Source organism: Sinohyriopsis cumingii, chromosome 12, assembly GCF_028554795.1.
Source record: "Sinohyriopsis cumingii isolate HCF-2022 chromosome 12, ASM2855479v2, whole genome shotgun sequence".
Lineage (NCBI taxonomy): Eukaryota > Metazoa > Mollusca > Bivalvia > Unionida > Unionidae > Sinohyriopsis > Sinohyriopsis cumingii.
Window position 1 is genome coordinate 124,935,859 of NC_142972.1, and position 18,659 is coordinate 124,954,517.

At 38.3% G+C, this 18,659-nt stretch overlaps 2 protein-coding genes across 3 annotated transcripts in view; both read left to right on the forward strand.

Moving 5' to 3' along the window:
- The window catches only part of LOC149787397 (sperm microtubule inner protein 8-like), a 103,523-nt gene extending 100,538 nt beyond the window's left edge, over window positions 1-2,985 (forward strand). Inside the window, exons 5-6 of the mRNA XM_089976097.1 lie at window positions 1,415-1,479; window positions 2,054-2,985. Coding sequence (XP_089832223.1) covers window positions 1,415-1,479; window positions 2,054-2,117 — 129 coding nt within the window. The 3' untranslated portion in view covers window positions 2,118-2,985. The remainder of the gene's footprint in view (window positions 1-1,414; window positions 1,480-2,053) is intronic.
- A 4,779-nt stretch (window positions 2,986-7,764) lies between these two features.
- LOC149787398 (uncharacterized) overlaps window positions 7,765-18,659 on the forward strand; it is a 42,201-nt gene continuing 31,306 nt past the window's right edge. Inside the window, exons 1-2 of one of the 2 annotated variants that reach the window (XM_089977991.1) lie at window positions 7,765-7,890; window positions 17,079-17,167. The gene's annotated coding sequence lies outside the window, so the exon portion shown is untranslated. Of the gene's footprint in view, window positions 7,891-7,960; window positions 8,241-17,078; window positions 17,168-18,659 lie in introns of those variants that run through there. The other variant, XM_089977992.1, reaches the window with a different exon arrangement.

The following is an 18,659-nucleotide window of genomic DNA, read 5'->3' on the forward strand; positions in this document are numbered from 1 at the left end:
TGTTGGAGCTTCATGTGCATCTGGAATATGCCAGGCGCATATTAAATGAACTGGCCGCGGAAGCCATTGTCGAGGAGGGAAGGATAAGAGAGGAGGAAAGAAGAAAGAAAGAAGAGGAGGAGGAAAAGGAGAGAAAAAATTTCAAAATCCCAGAGAGCGAAAATTGGGATTCTGAAGCGACATATCCTGCCTCTGCTCTCTCCCCCCAAAAGGTAAAAAGTAACTGGGGGATAAGATGCGTATGTGGCGCCAGGCCTGGAAGGTGCCACCATTAACCAGGTGCCCATGAAGTTCCAAACAAAACAGCCCTTTTCAGGGCTACCCAATACTCTAGAAAAGAAATAACGATCAATTTGCCAATGTGTGTAGGTAGAGTAGTGTGTATATAAACACTAACTCTTTATTAATAGTGGAAGTGTATGTGTTTGTGTGTTGGTAAGAGCTCAGGTATGTTTGTGTGAATAGTAGATTATGGGTTTCTTAGCAAATGTGGAGAGTATAGTTAGGGTTATATTATATGAAATGAGAAAGTAGGGGGATGTTTTCCTTCACGTCCGCGCGATGTTCGGTCATCATCTAGGTAAGATCCATTTTATGTTTTAGGGGGATGTTTTCCTTCACGTACGCGCTTTTCGTATAAGAACCCACAGTATTCGTCGTTCAAACCATTCTGCAAAGAATAAAAAGAAGATGGCGTCAAACCAAATGGACAAATTACAAACCTTGCAAGACGTTTTAGACAACTTAGGAATAATGGAACAGATGCTAATAAGACTCGTTGAAGACCATTATTCCTATAGTCCCCATCGTGTAAAGATGGAAATTAACAATTTAAGGAAAGCAAAGGACAAGATTAGTGGTGTCATGAAAGAGATCAAGGAGGAGAAGGAGGATGAAGAGGAAAAGATAAGAATAAGAACATGGAACGAAAAAATTGAAAAAGAAGAGGAAAATGAGAAGAGGAAGAAAGAAGAAGAGGAGGAAGAGAAGGAGAAAAAAAGAAGAGAAAGAGTGTTGGAGATAAAATAAGAAGTTGGTGGAGGAAAAGAAGAAATTAGAAGAAGAAAACCCAAAGGCCCTTTTCAGGGCCAGCCATATTTCTCGAAAAGAGATAGTCTTTTGAATTGCCTACCCCTTTTTTAAAATTTTTTTTTAGAAAAATCCCATGTTAAATTCCCCTTGTCCCTAAACAAGCCCAAACTCTATTCCCATGTTAAATTCCCCTTGTCGGTAAAGTGCCCCACGATTTTTCTCCATGTTAAATTCCCATTGTACGTAAAGTGCCCCACGATTTTTCTCCATGTTAAATTTCCATTGTACGTAAAGTGCCCCAAGGGTGTTTTTAATGCTAATTCCCATTGTACGTAAAGTGCCCCCCTTCACTACTCATGTTCCTGTTTGTTTTTCGTTGCAGTACACCTTGAGACAAGAGCCTACGTTAGACCAGCACGGACAGCGTCCTATGCCGGCTAATGTTTTGTGAGTAGACGTAGTATATCGTGGAGCAAAGGGGTCATCAGATTTTGAATTCTGTGGACACTCATGCGTTGTATACAGGTTACATGCGTGAGTGAAATAAAAAGGTGTTCTGAAATGTCTTTTTAAGGAGGTGCCCTTGTTGGGAACTTCTCTTCTTGGACAAGTTACATTTGAGTTACTTTGCATTGGAGGATCAATTGTTCCATATCTTTTTATCATTATCCAAGCGTTGCAAAAGTAATGTTATTTTATCTGAGAGAAACTCAGAATGATTTACATGTATCAGCCAAAGGTGAAAGGTTACCAAAAGATTGCAAATATTTCTACATTTCTACTTCTTTACAAGTATCATACCGTATAAGATATAAGGAAATTCTTATTTTTTGATCAGTTATTCCAGCCTTTGTAATTCCGTCTTTATAAGGTAAAATATGAATTATCCATAGGAAAGTAGCTTTATGAAAACATACTCTTCTTTAAGTGTCCAGATAGCTGATAAAGACATGTATTATATTTTAAAAAAAAAAAATCGACAATAAATGAATTTTAATTGCATAACATTATTTTTTTTCAGCGCTCGGTATCGGGATACCTATCCTCAATACAGCCGTAACATAGCTATGGAGGCTTGGCGGTAACATAGCAACAGTCACAATGCTGACTTACTAAGCACGCTGGATAAGGTCCTTATTCGGTCACACAAATGACCTTTTTAATGTATATATCATAGATGTATGAAAACGTTATTTCTTCTCACAAACAGTATTACGAGAAGGTTTGTAAACCTTGGTTTGCTCTGTATAGTCACCTAAATTGTGTTTTTGTGCTTTGTTTTTGTTGTAAAGGTTAGGAAAAATCCAGCCAATCAAGTCATAAACAGTTTTGTTATCAAACTTTCACATCAAGATTATTACATTTGTGCACATTTTTATCTGTGATAGTTTATTTTTGAATTTGTATATCTAAATATTTATATTTTTCAATCTTATTTTTCAATTTTGCATTATTTTTTTACCAGCAGTATTATATGACGCATACGTTGCAGTATTACTCAAGTGGATTCGTAGGTACCTTTTATACAGTGAAAATCTAATTGACACTGTGCAGAATTCTGTGTCTTTCGGTAATGCGCTGGCAGGTCTGCGTGTATGCAGTTCGCTAGGCCTAATCAGTAGAACAAACAACAGAAACCAAGACCTGTCGGCGGATCATGCTGCAGGTCTATATTGTTTGTTAGGCCGAAACAGTAGAGACAATGTCATGGACTCTTACCTGCAGGCGCTTAATGCAGCGGCCGATTAGGGTCTTTGTTTTATGAAGGTCAGGAAAGTAATACTAAATTTTTATGTAGTAGACTCTTTTTGTTTTCGTGTACAATTAATGGCGTGATGACCATTTGTACAGGATGACTATTGGGGAATTTATTGTGATTCGAAATCAGAAATTAAAGTTCTTTCCTGTATTTTATAAACTTGTCATCTATATCAATTAACATTTTTTTTTATACTTTTGATACATAATTGCAATACAGAATACGTGTGGTGTTCTTAATAAATGTTACTACACATTTGAACGACTGATGTCTTCCTTTTTTGGGTGTATGTCCAACTTTTGAACTTGGAGGTCTTAAAGTAATCCCCCGTCATCTTTCCGTCCCTGCTCTCACTTCATCCACAATTTGTGACTGGCATGACATACTGACTTTGTAATATATTTTGAATTGTGTCCCTTTTCGATTCATTCGGAACCTCATGACTGCAGTTCCTTTTAACCAGCTTAAGTCACTAAGCCTTCAGTAGTCTGTAAAGGCCTTTGGAATGCAAACAGACCAACAAATATGCGTCAAAACGACTAGAGACGTTTGCCGCAGTATAATAACAGCATCACACTCCAGTCTGTCATTTCATTTTTTATTGTACAGCTCTTTATCCATGTACCATACTTTGATGCTATTTGACATGCAAATTGTGTGAACAATGTAATGAAGGTTTGGGATTTTCTCTTTAAAAACTTTCTTATCCGTGGTCTAAAAGTTTACTTCTTACGTTTGTCATTCCTTTTAAACACTATAGCATCCTAAGGATTATATATATTTATTTACCTTTTACAACGGAACATATTATATAAATACACAAGTTTATCCAGCGTATCATATGCACTAGAGATCATCCAAAACTCCTGTTGATGAGAATAATATCCATCACGCGGAACCCTTCGCAACGTATCATTACTTTTGTAAAGAGCAAGGACCAGCTCCAAAGATTACAAAACGTTCGCAGACTCGGACTCCACCCACAATTTTGATTTGTCAGTCATTAAGATTTCCTATACTTCTGTCTCTGTCTCAGAAACAATCTAACCGACAGCAGTGTGCAATATGTTATTGTGCTAAATATGGACGAGTTCTTCACGACATATCAGTATACAGTTTACACGAATATCACATTTCCATATTGAAAAGTGCAGTACAGCCTAATATATGTTCTGTATGCGTCTTTTCAATCAAGAAAGGCCAACACAAAGCTATATGTTGGTAGATTGTTTGCCGTTTTCACTTTAATTTCAGCACACTGTCCATATTGTGCTGATGAAGTGGGATCTATGTTCTTTCCAAAAGAACGCACTAAACAGCCAGTGTCACTGATATTGAACCTTGGACCGTTACGTTTTGAGATCGATGCTCTACTCAGTGTAGTAACATGGTAGTTGGATGCAAACAATTAATAAACTAGAGTAGAACCATGCACATCTTCGGGAACAATGACCTTACTAATGAGTTACTTATGGACTCTAATAAAAATAAACAACCAGCATATACAAATATAAATAAATTCATAGACTCAGCAGGACTTAGGAACAAACTATAATTACTATCCCCACAACACCAAAAGACCCAGTAACTAGCTAAATAAATTTAGAAGCCCCTACATAAAAACCCATAATATGTCATTCAATTTTATAAAAATATTAATAAATAATTCACTTACGAAGCACCTATGACAAACTAAGGAAACCGCAAAATCGGATGTCCTAGATGTCCTTAACGAACCGAGTAATCAGCTAAGACTCCGGTCCTATATGTCCGTAACGAACCGTGTAATCGGCTAGGATTCCGGTCTCCTGCTAAATAAAGTATAAATAACATTCAATCTCTAAAAACATTAATAAATAAACAACTTAAAGAGGCAATATCTAAAAACTTATATATAACATAACGTAGGAAGCACACCCTAAACACCTCGACTAGTAATACCATAATAACCTTGAAAATCTCTCTTCATACATGATTTCTACTAACAACCTCTATAAACAGCATAGAACACACACCCCCTTTTAGAACATTTTAACAAAAGAAATAGAAACACCAGGCAAATGCAACAAGAAACCAGCGATGTAAAGCAAGCAGGACCGTTCCCGAGCTCTCCTTCCCACTAATGACAGCCAACCATTCAACTGTAACGGACCATTATGGACCCACATATTGAGGTCAAACTATCAGGGTTCCTTGAACCCATAAAAGCCTGGGGGAGGTGGCACCATTCCCTTCCCCAGGAACAACTAGCAGGCTGCGTTTGCAGTCAGGAAAACAATGAACTTACTAATGAGGGAGACGCGGTAGATGGGTTGATGTAACGTCTGACTTGTAATCTAAAGGTCTCAAGTTCAATACCCACCTAATGTCACGGGCACGGATAAGAGTTAATGTTATGTTGACCTTTCGATTCAAAAATTAAACTACGGCTTACACACATAAGTGTTAATGGTTATTCGTAATAGAGCGTTATCTAACAATGCTCATTAACACGTATCTTCGCTAGCCAAGGCTCCGATGTGTTAACCCTATCTACACCTCGGCGGATCATTTAGATATCTGAATGCTTTGTCATAGCGACATATATAGGATTTCATGAGTTGTCTCCCATAGTATGTAATGCCAAGTAACTGATAGCATGTAACAGCGGTGCATTGTTACTTTTTACATCGGCCGAAAATGGTTTAGGCGATTGACTTCAAATGATACTTTGTAAGTTTAACATCAAAAGGATGACGACGCGCCAGAGAGAAACCATTATAGGTGTATTTGAGGGAAAGTGTGCATTTGTACAAACACGGACTAGTAGTGGAAAACTGCTTATTTATCAGTCCATTCCAGCTTTGTATTGGTCATGTACGAGCAGTGTTCAAATCTGAAATACACAGATCCGAAGCACCGAATTATCTGATCAAGTCGCCAAGATGTAGATAGGATTTACATATCGGAATCTTGGCCAGCGAAGATGACTAATGAGAAGTACAATGCATTAGTCTAATAAAACTTAGTGGGCTGGGAACTATAAAGGAAACCACAACATGAACCTTTGTCTATCTATTTGATCTACATATTATAAGTAGATCCATATTTCAATCGGATTGCAGTCGATGCCAACGTGGTAAATACTGCCCGTTTTAGAGACGTTAGAAAAGTTAAAAACTATTCACAACTGTTATAAGAACAGAAGAGTCTGCTTGCTCTTCCTGCTGCTACATTCTGTTTACTAAACTACCACTACATTTGGATATTCTGTTTATTGAAATGCCACTACACGGGGAATTTTTTTTTTATTGAAATATCACTACACGGGGAATTTTTTTTTTTTATTGAAATACCACTACATGGGAACATTATGTCTTCTTCATGTTGTAGATTTTGATTTAACTGAGCAGGTATAGTACAATGGCTCTTTGTGATAAGAATTGGCGACTCTACATAGAAATGTAATTATTTATACTATTTTCTGAAAAAGTCTACAGCTCACATATGTACTTTCAATCCTGTGAAAATGAAGCACTTTATCCTTGTGCAACCGAATGCTACGACGAATACAAATATATAATAAACAACGGTTAAGTTGATTAATCATTGAACAACTTGGTTAAATTATCGTAACCAGTCTGTTTCCATGACAGATATATATCTGGACACTAAAATATGCTTCGCTTCGATGTTGAAACAAACGCCTCAAAATCATTTGTACTTAGAATTAAAGAGAAGCACGGGAATGGTTCATGGAGCGAAAAAATTCCAATATTAGCTAAAACAGCTTCTTACACGCATGTTGCGATATTACATTTCATTTTTGACAGGCATTAACTCGTCCTGTAAATGTGTTGACAATACTTGTGTTTGATAGACACTATTTACTACACCACCACCACCCCCACCCCATATACGACGTAGCCAGATCTTTTTTCTTCAGATACTTTTATAACGATAACAACTCATTTTGTATCTCCATTTTTATACCTCAGGTTCCTTCATTTAGTGTCCAATCATATAAATCTAATACATGGAAGAACTAGACAGGATTCTATATAAGGACAGTGTTAGATTGTTATAATTCTTTGTGTAAATGTACGGGGTGGTTATTGGTCCATTCTAGATTTAATGCGTGAGTTGTAGCGAAGTGTGCACCACCAGAGATTTTTTCAAGGCGGAACGTCGTGATGTTGTCAATCACTTTGCTGACAACATTCTTCTTTAGAGTCTATTGTCATTCTCCATGGGTTCCATGCTGGCTGCTTGAAAATATTAATTGAAGCAAAAATCACATTCAAAATAATTTTTAACATCGTCCAGCAGTGCCACAAATCATTTTGAGTTAAGAAGCAGACTTCAATACAAGCAAAGCTTTATTCCTTACTCTATGTTTTTATTTAAAACAATCTACACGTAATAATTTTAGCTTTATAATGTTTTTTTTTTAAAGCTTATATCATAGTGTTTGTTTGGATAATACACAGATTCATATTATACCACGGCACGTGGTCCTGAGTAAGATACATACATTCCATATATGTTTATTATGAACATTTTTCTTAATTGGTGAAAAAGAATCAAGAATATACCCATAATTACTATTAAAAATCCAGGAATGTATCAGATAATTAGTAACAGTCAAATTTATCATCCTTAGTAAATCGGCATCACAGATACGAGGGTCGTGACCTATTTAAATTGGAATCACCCGGAGAGAGAGAGAGAGACTTGCATTAATATCATACCGATTTTTCTCTTTCTTCTGCTTTGGCTAATATATACAATAATTTTTATGATTTTTAAAATCTTATTCAAACATTAGAAATAGTCAATACTAATACTACTACTACTAATAATAATAATAATAATGACAGTGTTCTTATTTTTGCCCTGACTATCTGTCTTACACAATTTAATTCACAAATACTCCAGTAAATATCTAACCTGACCTACTTGGTTTGATTGGCTGACGTAGTTGTACATGATGTCGAATCTTGCATATAAATATATCCAAGTCATTTTAAACATCCGGGTTGATAGTATGCCTCAATTTTGTTCAGAAAGGTTCCACCAGATAATTTTTTGAGAGGAGCAAGTCAAAATTATTTATTAAGGTAGGTTGACTACAAATGTTTTCAGTTAATCATTAACAATGCACGGACAGTGCAGTCTAAAGTAAAGTTTCATTCCGATACACAGAAATTTAAATAAGGAGTTGTATAGCTGAGACTTGACTCGTATAAAGCAGTATGGCTCAAACGTAAACCTTATCGATTAGCATGTCTGAGAGGTAAACCTTTTACGACAAGCTTGACCGATATGTTCAGTGGACTTTATTATGTATACTGACTAGGGGTGTAACGATACTCCTGTGCCGCGTATCGACACGATTCACGACACGCAGCCTGCGATACGATACACATGGATGCACATATGAACTTGACGATCTTTCCATATTTGGAAGGTAGGTGGTGCCCTTTCATGTATATTGACATTCTGGTCGTTTTATGCAGACTACAGATATAAATACACTTATCATATATTTATATGCAATTCTCACTGATGAGAATATAACAAGAATACTTTCTAACAGCCTACTTGTTGGTTGCCGTGAGTTTTATCCAACGTTTTAGGCCAGTTAATGGTGGCTCTATTTAGCTCCCTTTGTGTTGTCCAACATGAATGATTTGAAAACATCTTATTACCAGTTTCGTGTCTCATTTAAACTTGGAAGAAATTACGATGTAATCTTTGAAACGAAAGAAATAATTCAATTTCCTCGTGTACAGAAAATCTCATCTAGAACAAATCCGGGCATGAGAATACTGTTAAATACCAAATAAAGTGTTTCACATTTTACTTCATGCAGATGCAAAAGACTGCTCCATCCACTGGTACTTGTATTTGTTAGTGAAGAAGGAAAACTATTGACTACATCAGGTCCTATTCTACATTGTTTAAAAACTTACACAAGGTGAAAAACTGGAGCAGTTTGAAAGAGTAAAAGATTAAAGCAAGGTAGTATATAATCTAAGTATAACAATTCCCCAACATTGCTATAATAATGAGATAAACCAACGGACAGCAATTTTCGTTTCGTATAAAATGATTTTCGTTTCGTTAAAGGTTGTGTTTGATTTCAAATGTTATCGGGCTTTGTAGTATCGTCTAGCTTTGTAGTGTTTTTGGGTAACGTGATTCCGCCTGGATATATATATATATATATATATATATATATATATATATATATATATATATATATATATATATGCCAACTGTGGCTGCAATGGTGGTGTGTTATGAATCAGCATTATGTGAAGACGTCCCGTTGCAAGTGAAGCTGTATAACCGCTCTCTGGAACAAGCACATTTAGTTTAGTTCGCAAATCCGGGGAATTTAAAATGTGTAGCGACAAGGTCTTTCGTCGACCAGGATGCAGGCACTACAAGACTAGTCCACAAAACGTGGAAATCTCGCAACAATACACATTTTAACTGATGATATCTCTTCTCTCATCATTAGTAGTGAAGTGGGGCACCTACAGACAATGGAAAAATACATTACGGATTTCCCCCCGGCAACTCTACGGACAAGGGGAATTTAACCTGGGGAATATTGGGCCTGTTGTTGGACAAGGGAAAGTGGAGTTTGTATAGCGTCTGACGTCACGGTATGGGTGATTGGTAACAATGTTGCAACCATGGGGTGACGTCACAGTACTGAGCAAAGAGCGGGTGTACAGATAGAACACAGACAGTAGACAAACACATAAAGAAAAAAATTTGAGGCAAGAAAGCAATTCTTTTAGAGGCATATTAGTGGTCCTGAAAAGGGCCTTTGGGTTTATGTTAACATTATTCCGTTAACATAGTGGGCATCGCACAGGACTTCTTCTTTTCCTCAAACTTTTTCTGACTTCTGGTCCGTAAATCAGGACCCTCTTCAAACAGTCTTGTCTCTCCACATAAATTCTTCTTTTCCAAACGCTTGTATCTGTGATCCTGATAATTGTCCATGATGATTTCAAATACATAGGTAAGTCCGTACGGAACAGCATTGACGAAACGAGAGTAGAGGATTTTACGTTGGTCCACATCTTGTGACGAGAACAGGTGAAGGGAATGCAGTTATTTATAAGGGAAGGGAGGACTGAAACGGATTGAGTTAATTCACCAATCCAAACACTCGTTACAAAATTCAGTCACAACACGGAGTCAGTCTTCCAATCTGAAGAGAGCAGTCTGTGGTGTCACATTCCTTATATAGATGAGCTAGCGTCTGTGCGCAGTCAATCCAAGCGACACTGTTTTCAATCATGACGGAAACTAAGAAGACGATGAATTGGGGTGCACCGGTTGTGTAGACAACAAGTTCATAAGCTTCTCCTGTGTCTGTGTTCACTCTGTCTGTTTTTTAATTTTCTTCACTTTCACAGGTTTTTCCTCCACCTGTTCGTCATTTTCTCTTCGTCTTCTTTTCTTCTCATGTTTCTGTTTCTGCACGTATCTGGGTTCTTCCTTTGGGGGAGGGTACCGCTTCTTCTTCCTGTTTTGAACCCCGATCTTCTTCTCGCTCATTTTGATTCTTAGGGCAATCTGAAGACCAATGTCCTTGTTGGTAATATATGATTATCAAAGAAATAATTACTTCTTGGAGTCTTCTCATGGTATAATTCAACAGCATTTATTAAGGTAGGTTGATTACAAATGTTTTCAGCTAATCATTAACAAGTACACATACAGTGCAGTGTAAAGTAAAGTTTCATTCCGATAAACATACATTTAAATAAGGACTTGTATAGCTCAGACTTGAACTGTAAAAGCAGTATGGCTGAGACGTAAACCTTATCGATTAGCATGGCTGGGAGGTAAATTTTTTACGACAAGCTTGACCGATATGTTCAGTGGACTTTATTGTGTATATTAACTAGGGGTGAAACGATACACCTGTGCCAAGTATCGATACGACTAACGACACGCAGCCTGCGATACGATACACATCGATACACATATGAACGTGATGGTCTTTCCATATTTGGAAGGTAGGCGGTGCCCTTTCATGTATATTGACATTTTGGTCCTATTATGCAGACTACAGATATAAATATAGTTATCATATATTTATATGCAATTCTCACTGATGAGAATATAACTAGAATACTTTCTAACAGTCTACTTGTTGGTTGCAGCGAGTTTTATCCAACGTTTTAGGCCAGTTAATGGTGGCTCTATTTAGCTCCCAACATGAATGATTTGAAAACATCTTACTACCAATTTCGTGTCTCATTTAAACTTGGAAGACACTACGATGTAATGTTCGAAACAAAAGAAATAATTAAATTTCTTCGTGCAAAGAAAATCTCATCTAGAACAAATCCGGGCATGGGAATAAGGTTAAATAAAAAAGTCTTTCACATTTTACTTCCTGCAGATGCAAAAGACTGCTCCAGCCACAGGTACTTGAATTTGTTAGTGAAGAAGGAAAATTATTGACTACATCAAGTCATATTCTACATTTTTAAAAACTTACACAAGGCGATAAACTGGAGCAGTTTGAAAGAGTGAAAGATAAAAGCAGGGTAGTATAGAATCTAAGTAGAACAATTCCCCACCATTGCTTTATATATATATATATATATATATATATATATATATATATATATATATATATATATATATATATCCAACTGTGGCTGCAACGGTGGTGTGTTATGAATCAGTGTTATGTGAAGACGTTCCTTTGCAAGTGAAGCTGTATAACCAAACCCTGGAGCAAGCACATTTGTTCGTAGTTCGCAAGGTCATGGAATTTATAAAGTGTAGCGACAAGGTCTTTCGTCGACCAGGATACATGCGCTACAAAGACAAGTCCAAGAAACGCGGAAATCTTGCAACAATACACATTTTAATTGATGATATCTCTTCTCTCATCATTTCGCGCTGTTCCCCCCTCTCTCTCTGTCTCTGTCTCTCTGTCTCTCTCTCTCTCTCTCTCTCTCTCTCTGCCTGTCTCTCTGTATCTCTCTGTCTGTCTGTCTCTCTCTTTCTCTCTCTCTTGAGTAAAGACGCGCGACACAGTCAGCTACCCAATCGGCGACACAGCGACCAAGTCTACAACGCAGTCGGCGACTCAGCTACCCAGTCAGAAACTTATCGACCTAGTCGACGACTCAACGACTCAGTCAACTACACAGTCGGCGACCACAATACACTCAGTCAGTGACTCAGCGACCCAGCGACTCAATCGACAACAAGAAGCCAGGAATAAGACGGTATCCCGCTGAGCTAGAAATCTTCTCCACTCTGGAGTGCCAGTCCTCAGGCAGATTCAGCGGCATATCACTCCAAATACAAGGACTATCCTAAACACACGAGACAGCGAGACTTGGGGTAATGTAGCCGAGGGAGCCTCTGCTACAAATTTATGAGCAGCGGTGGTATAAATCGTGGAGTGGAAACATAATCAAGATGGCTTACAAATGGTCGAAATTCGGCGAATGGATTCTTAATCTCAAAACAAAAGTAAAGACAGCAATTCCTTTCGAAGATGAGTTTCAACGCTTATCGACGGAATGCGAAGATTTGGAGAAAAGATTAACTTCGAGGAAGGGGGCTATGAATAGGAATGCGGACTCAACCAGGAAGACAGGGGTGTCGTCGAGAGAAACAATCTCTTCCAGACTACAGATTCAATTTAGTGGACAGGCGATGTCGACACCCTCGGAGTCGCCAAATGTCAAGATAGCTGATACTACATCCACAAGGAATGCAGGACAGGCAACTCTTACAGACAGATCGAAGTCTGAAAGCAAACGACTCGTTTCAGAAGGATGTGGTGCGGGAACTTATCTTCCGCGAAGAACTTTGAAAAGGCCGGTCGTTACTCCAATGTTGTACGACTGAAGGACACCCTTGATGGATTTCATCGTTCACTTCCAGATATGTTCATTCCTCAATTCTTGGACAGAAGAAGAAAAGAGACTGTATTTAGGTGTTGCACTGAGAGGTCAAGCACAGCAATTGTTGACAGTACCTAAGCAAAAATCTTACGATGAATTGTTTGAAACTCTGAAACAGAATTTTGCACCACCGTACTAGACCGATTTATATCAAGTTTAGCGGACGCTATACGGCAGCTTGTGACTTTAGCATACCCAGAGGCGAGTTTTGTTTGGTCGATAAGTTTGCTAAAAAACCGTTAAATGATGCCCCAGACGATTCTGACTTGCGCTTAACAATGGGGTACAGAGAGCTGTCGAGCTAAAGCCGTTCGCTAGAGCTAAGCTACAACAACAGGGATGGAAAGACATGTCCGTGGCGTGTCGGCACAGGAAGAAGAACAAGGGCAGTCAGAGAACTGAGAGAGCAAATCATGGAGCTGTCAAGACTGGTAGCTGAACTTAGGACTGAAGTAAGGAGTACCAAGCAATCGAGACAAGACGAGAGCAACGTAGAAACAGAAACCATGACGAACTTGTTAAGAAAGAATGCCCTGCTAATTCGACGAGTTACAGAAATCCGACCAGGATGTCGCAACTGTAATGATCTGTGTTGAAATCAATCAACAACCACCGTGGACAGAAGATGTCAGATATGGCGTAATGGTGAAAGTGTTCTGGTGTCAGTGGGGCGGCTAGGGGTAAAGAACGCCATACTCTGTAGAAGATGTGAGTCGCACGATGGTGGATAAATTCACAGTCAAGCTATTGTTCCACGAGAAAAGAGAAATGATGTTCTACACATGGCACACGATTGGCGAAGTGGAGGACATCTTGGCATCAGAAAAACACTCTGGGTCGGACTTCAGAAGGATGTGCGATTTTGACGCCAGAGACGTGAGGCCTGTGGGAACGATAGTCACCATGAGATAAAAGTCGCGCTCCAATGCAGCTCATGTGTCATAGGTTCCGATGGAACTTATAGCTGCTGACATCTTAGGGTCACTTCCGAAGACCAAAAATGGAAACGTTTACATTCTTGTGATTACCAACTGCTTTACGAAATGAAACGAGACATTCCCAAGGCCTTGCCGGAAATTTACAAACGTCGCGAAACTGATAGTAGAGGAAGTCGTCACGTGTTTTGGTGTGCCAAGACAGATTCACATGGAGCATGGCCGACAATTCGAGAGTGAACTCTCATCAAATGTGTCGACTCCTCGGAATCGAAAAACTAGGACCAGTCCGTGCCATACGCGGGGCGACGGCACGGTGAAAAGGATGAACCCAACGCTAGCGAGCATGCTAACAGCTTTCGTCGAAGAACGGCAAAGATACTGGTATGAGCACCTCCGTACCATGATGATGGTGAGGAAGACAGACTTACCGTTAGACGTTGCGTTTGGAAAACCACCCAATCAACGTTTCGCCAGAGAGAACTTGCAGTGCGACATGCGGCGACAAATACGCTATAATGATAGCAGGACCAGATCAGAGCAATTTCAGACAGGCGATCTTGTCTGGCTATTTTCGCCAAAAAGAAGAAGGGATCTTTCGCCGAAATTTCAGATATTGTAGTATGATCTCTACGAAGTCCTTGATAAGTTGAGTGTCGTCAGTTATAGACTTAAATGCAGTAGATATGGGAAACCTCTCTTAGTGCAAGTGGATCGCTTGAAAAGGTATCACGGACGTAATGAAGTCACTGAATGGCCGAGAAAATTAGACACATAGACTTCGGAAAATATTGATAAAAATCAAGGGAACGACAACCGCGATGATACCAGTCTTGTTGCGCTATACCCCATCAACTCCATGACAGCGATTCTCCCAGTGAACGACAGTGACAACGCCGAGTGAAGAACAGCTGGTGATGAGCGACCCAAGAGACACAGGAAACTACCCAAGAAACTGGATGATTTCTATGTTGAACTTTTCCAATCCGGACTAGTGAACAAGTGCCATGATGGCTGAAGGAAAGTACAGTGAAATAATGACTGTCATTCTAACTGAACGTTATTTCTATTGTGACTATGTGATATTGTGTTTTCCTGGGTTGTGTAATTAAGAAAACCCACGGACAGTAATTTTCGTTTCGTAATAAATAGTATCGTCTCGTTAAAGTTTATATTGATTTTAAATGTTAACGGGCTTTATACCACCGTCTAGCGTCTTAGTTTTTGGGTCACTTGCTTCCGCCAGGCTGTATATACTCGTCAACTGTGGCTGCAGTGGTGGTGTGTTAAAAAGAGATATTGTGTGTAGGCGTCCACTTTCACGTGAAGCAGCATAACCACCTGCAGAAGCAAGCACATTTGGCCGCAGTTCGCCGACGACTCTGCGACCCAGTTAGCGACTCTGATACCAAGTCTATAACAGTCGGCTACTGCGACCCAGTCAGCGACTCTGTGACCAGTCAGCGACACAGTCGATGACTATGTGACCAAGTCGGCGAATCTGCGACCAAGTTAGAGCCCAGTCGGCTACTTAGCGGTCCAGTCAGCGACTCAACGATCCAATCAACGACTCAGCGACTCAGTCGATGACACAGTTGGCGACCACAAGACACCCAATCAACGACTCAGCGAGTCAGTTAGCGACTCAGTCATCCACAAGAAGGCAGGAATAAGACGGCATCATGATGGGGCAGAATCTATTGCAATCAGGAGCGCCAGTCCTCAGGCAGATTCAGCCGGGTATCACTCCAAAAACAAGGACCTTTCCTAAAGAACCCGTGATAAAATTAACATGACTAAATAGTACACTTGTGAGAATTATCACAAGTATGTTTAGTTTCGATAAGCTGTTGTATTCAAATTATGCGACTGTAAAGTCTCCGTGTAAGAAATAATTCTGTGCCATTCTTAGGTATCCTTGGTTGTCGAAATTAGACAGGAAGTTAGAACAATGAATTGGTGTAAGGGTGCCGCCATTTGTTTATTTAATTTTTACAATGTTTAAATACAAACGTAAATAATAAAAAAGTTGCTACCAAGATCAGTTATAAATTAATTAGGAAGATATTTAAAAGTGCCGTGGTAGTAACTTGGTTTTACCAAGTTGTGTCCAAAAGTATTTATATTGCATCTGGCGTTATCTAATGCATATCATAATCTACTCAGCAGTTCTTAATCGACTCAGATCACAATTATTTTTCCTATATAGTCTAGTCTCTACATTTGTTTCACAGTACTGTACTTTCCACTGTGTCCAAATCATGATAAATCTTATCTTATTATAAAACAGCCTCAAAGGCGAATTCAGCGTGAAGTCCTTAGGTCATAGGTTACCCGGCAGTATTTTGAGAGACTGGACCGTATACAAAGCAACGTGCAATGGGTCACATATTTCCCTTCCGGATCATCATCAATGCTTTATTATTCAACGAAATTTACATAGACCACCACATCAAAATGCTCCAGTTCCAAATAACAAATAATTACCTTTAAATCTATACCAAGAATGTCTAAATCTAACTATTGTATCAGCACCAAAATTAGAAACGAATAAATGCGCTAACAATAGGCAGAGACTTCGTTCGTGGGTACTGAGCCGGAAGTAATAATTGTGACCCGAGTCCTGTCAAATACATTCCAATATCAATAACAATTACCAACTAGAGACTTTCTTCCATACGAATTTTAAACTGACTGTCTCCGTACTGTTTGTAGTTTAAGATTTGAGAAGAGTAACTTCATAAATACTCTTATATTACGTATTTAGATTCGAATGAACAGTAACACAAGAAAGAGTGAAAACAACAAGCTTTGAAAAATAGAACAAATAATTTATTTCCCTGGAAAAAAATTAAAGTATATGAACTTACTGATTCCAGAATCAAATCCAAAAATAATCCAAAAATATTCCACGAATAAAGTTTTCGAAGTCCTAATATTGAAATGTTCTAATGATTTCAAGTTCGAGTCCCGACGAAGAATCCAAGATGGAAGGAGATGACGTATGATGAAGTCTACAGTTTCTTGTAGTAACACAATTAATCATCCGGTCTTGAAAATCCAAATAAAAGTTTCAAGAAATGTTCTTGTTCAAGAATTCTGTATGAATACAATAATATTTCCAGAGAAACAAATTAATCTTTTGGAGTCCAAATAATCTGAAGAAAAAAATTCTAATTTGAATGACTTTAAATTTAGAACTTTGCTAAACTGAGCAGATCTACTGGTTTAGAGGATAAACTCTGGATTTAAATTTTATTAGCGACAATCAGTTTGAAATTATACCGATGACGTAACCTCAACCATAATCCTGTGCCATTTTTTTTCCTTTCTTAGACTTGTTACTTATCTTTCTTGCAATAAACGTTGTTTGGTATCATCAGAATCATAGTTTTTTTTCTTTTCTAGATGATTTCAAAAGATCTACAACTATATCTTTCAAACCTCCAGCAAAAAGAGTTCCTGCATTGGAGAGTTTTGTTTTCTCCCTAGAAAAGGTAAAATCATTATCATAATAGTTGGGTTTTGCGTTTTTCCCTGTCCTCCCTTTTTTCATGTTTTCCTGTGTATAAAAATTAATAATGTATAATAAGTTTTGTTAGTGTATTGGCTTGTTATTTACTCTGCACGGTCATATTAAAATAGTTTCTTTATCCATTGCTTGCTTGGGCCTGGGCTAGTATTCCCTTCTCACAGCGGCCAGTGAATGAGTCGGTTTCCTTACCTTGACTCTTGCTTGCTTGCTTGGGATTGTACTCCCCTCTCTTTGAGTAAGAATCCAGTGAGCTGTTTTCTTGCCCATGTCCCAAGTTAGTACTATGTTTAGAGCAGTGATTTTCGACAGACAGTTTGTTTGTTCTCATGTAGTGAGTTTGTGTTTGCACATGTTGATTGTGCGCCCCTCTTTGGTATGAGGACCGGGACTGGCTAGATCAGATATATAGCTGCTATCTACATATGTTTTAGATATTCATTTTGTATATGCTTAAATTAAATCCAAAAGGTCGGGATGATGATCTTTATGAAAGTATATTAGAAATTTGTAAATTTTACACCAAACAGAAAACTTTGACAATTGTGAAGAAATTTTCGGCAATTTTGAAAGTTTTTCTGGATTAAAATAAATAAATAAGGAAATAAAGAAATATGGTGTGTATGTGTTGGTATCTTTATTTGGTGCGTGCATTTATGCTTTTTAAATTATGAGTTATGTTGATGATTTTTAAATTTTGAATACGAAGAAGGATTAGATAATTTTGTATTGGTCTAAATAGATTTTGTTGTATGAAACATAAATATGGGATGCTGATGTTATGGTACAATCTATCTATAGGAAATTAAGTCGCTGTGACCTGTTGGAGCACATGGATGAGAAGTTAAGATGCATTTTTTTATAACAATTAGTTAGTTGGATTATAGTGGTTTTCGTTCTTTTGAACACTTGTTTATTCACGCACTGCGTGATTTTTAATTACTCCTGGGGGAAGGATAGGAGCCTCATCCCCCAGGCTTTTATGTACTCAAAGAGTACTTTTTAATTTAGCCACTCAGGTGTAGGACTAACTAGTCCTTAACAACCTGACTGAAAGGCTAATAAACATGTTTGGGAATAGTCACACCACACACTCGTGTTTCTTAGTTGGATTGAAATGCCCCAGGTGTCAAACCAAGCAGTATGTGACTCCCACTACGACTGGTCGGCAGTGATTCTATGATACAGACTTACTATAGGATGTACATTAGTTATATTTGAAGTGGTTTTAAGCACAGACGTTTTGATGATTCAAGTTCTTGTGATATTTTGGAAATAATGTTTGCCTTTCCTTTATGTAAAGTATTCACAAAGTTATATATCCATTACGATTTGGTTTTGCATCCATTAAGGCTTTGGTGTGATTCAGTCTTGTAGTTTGCTTTGGCGGTAGAGTTAATTCTTGGCGCCCCTACTGCACTGGCTTGCTTTGGTGGCACTGTACCGTCGTTACTTTG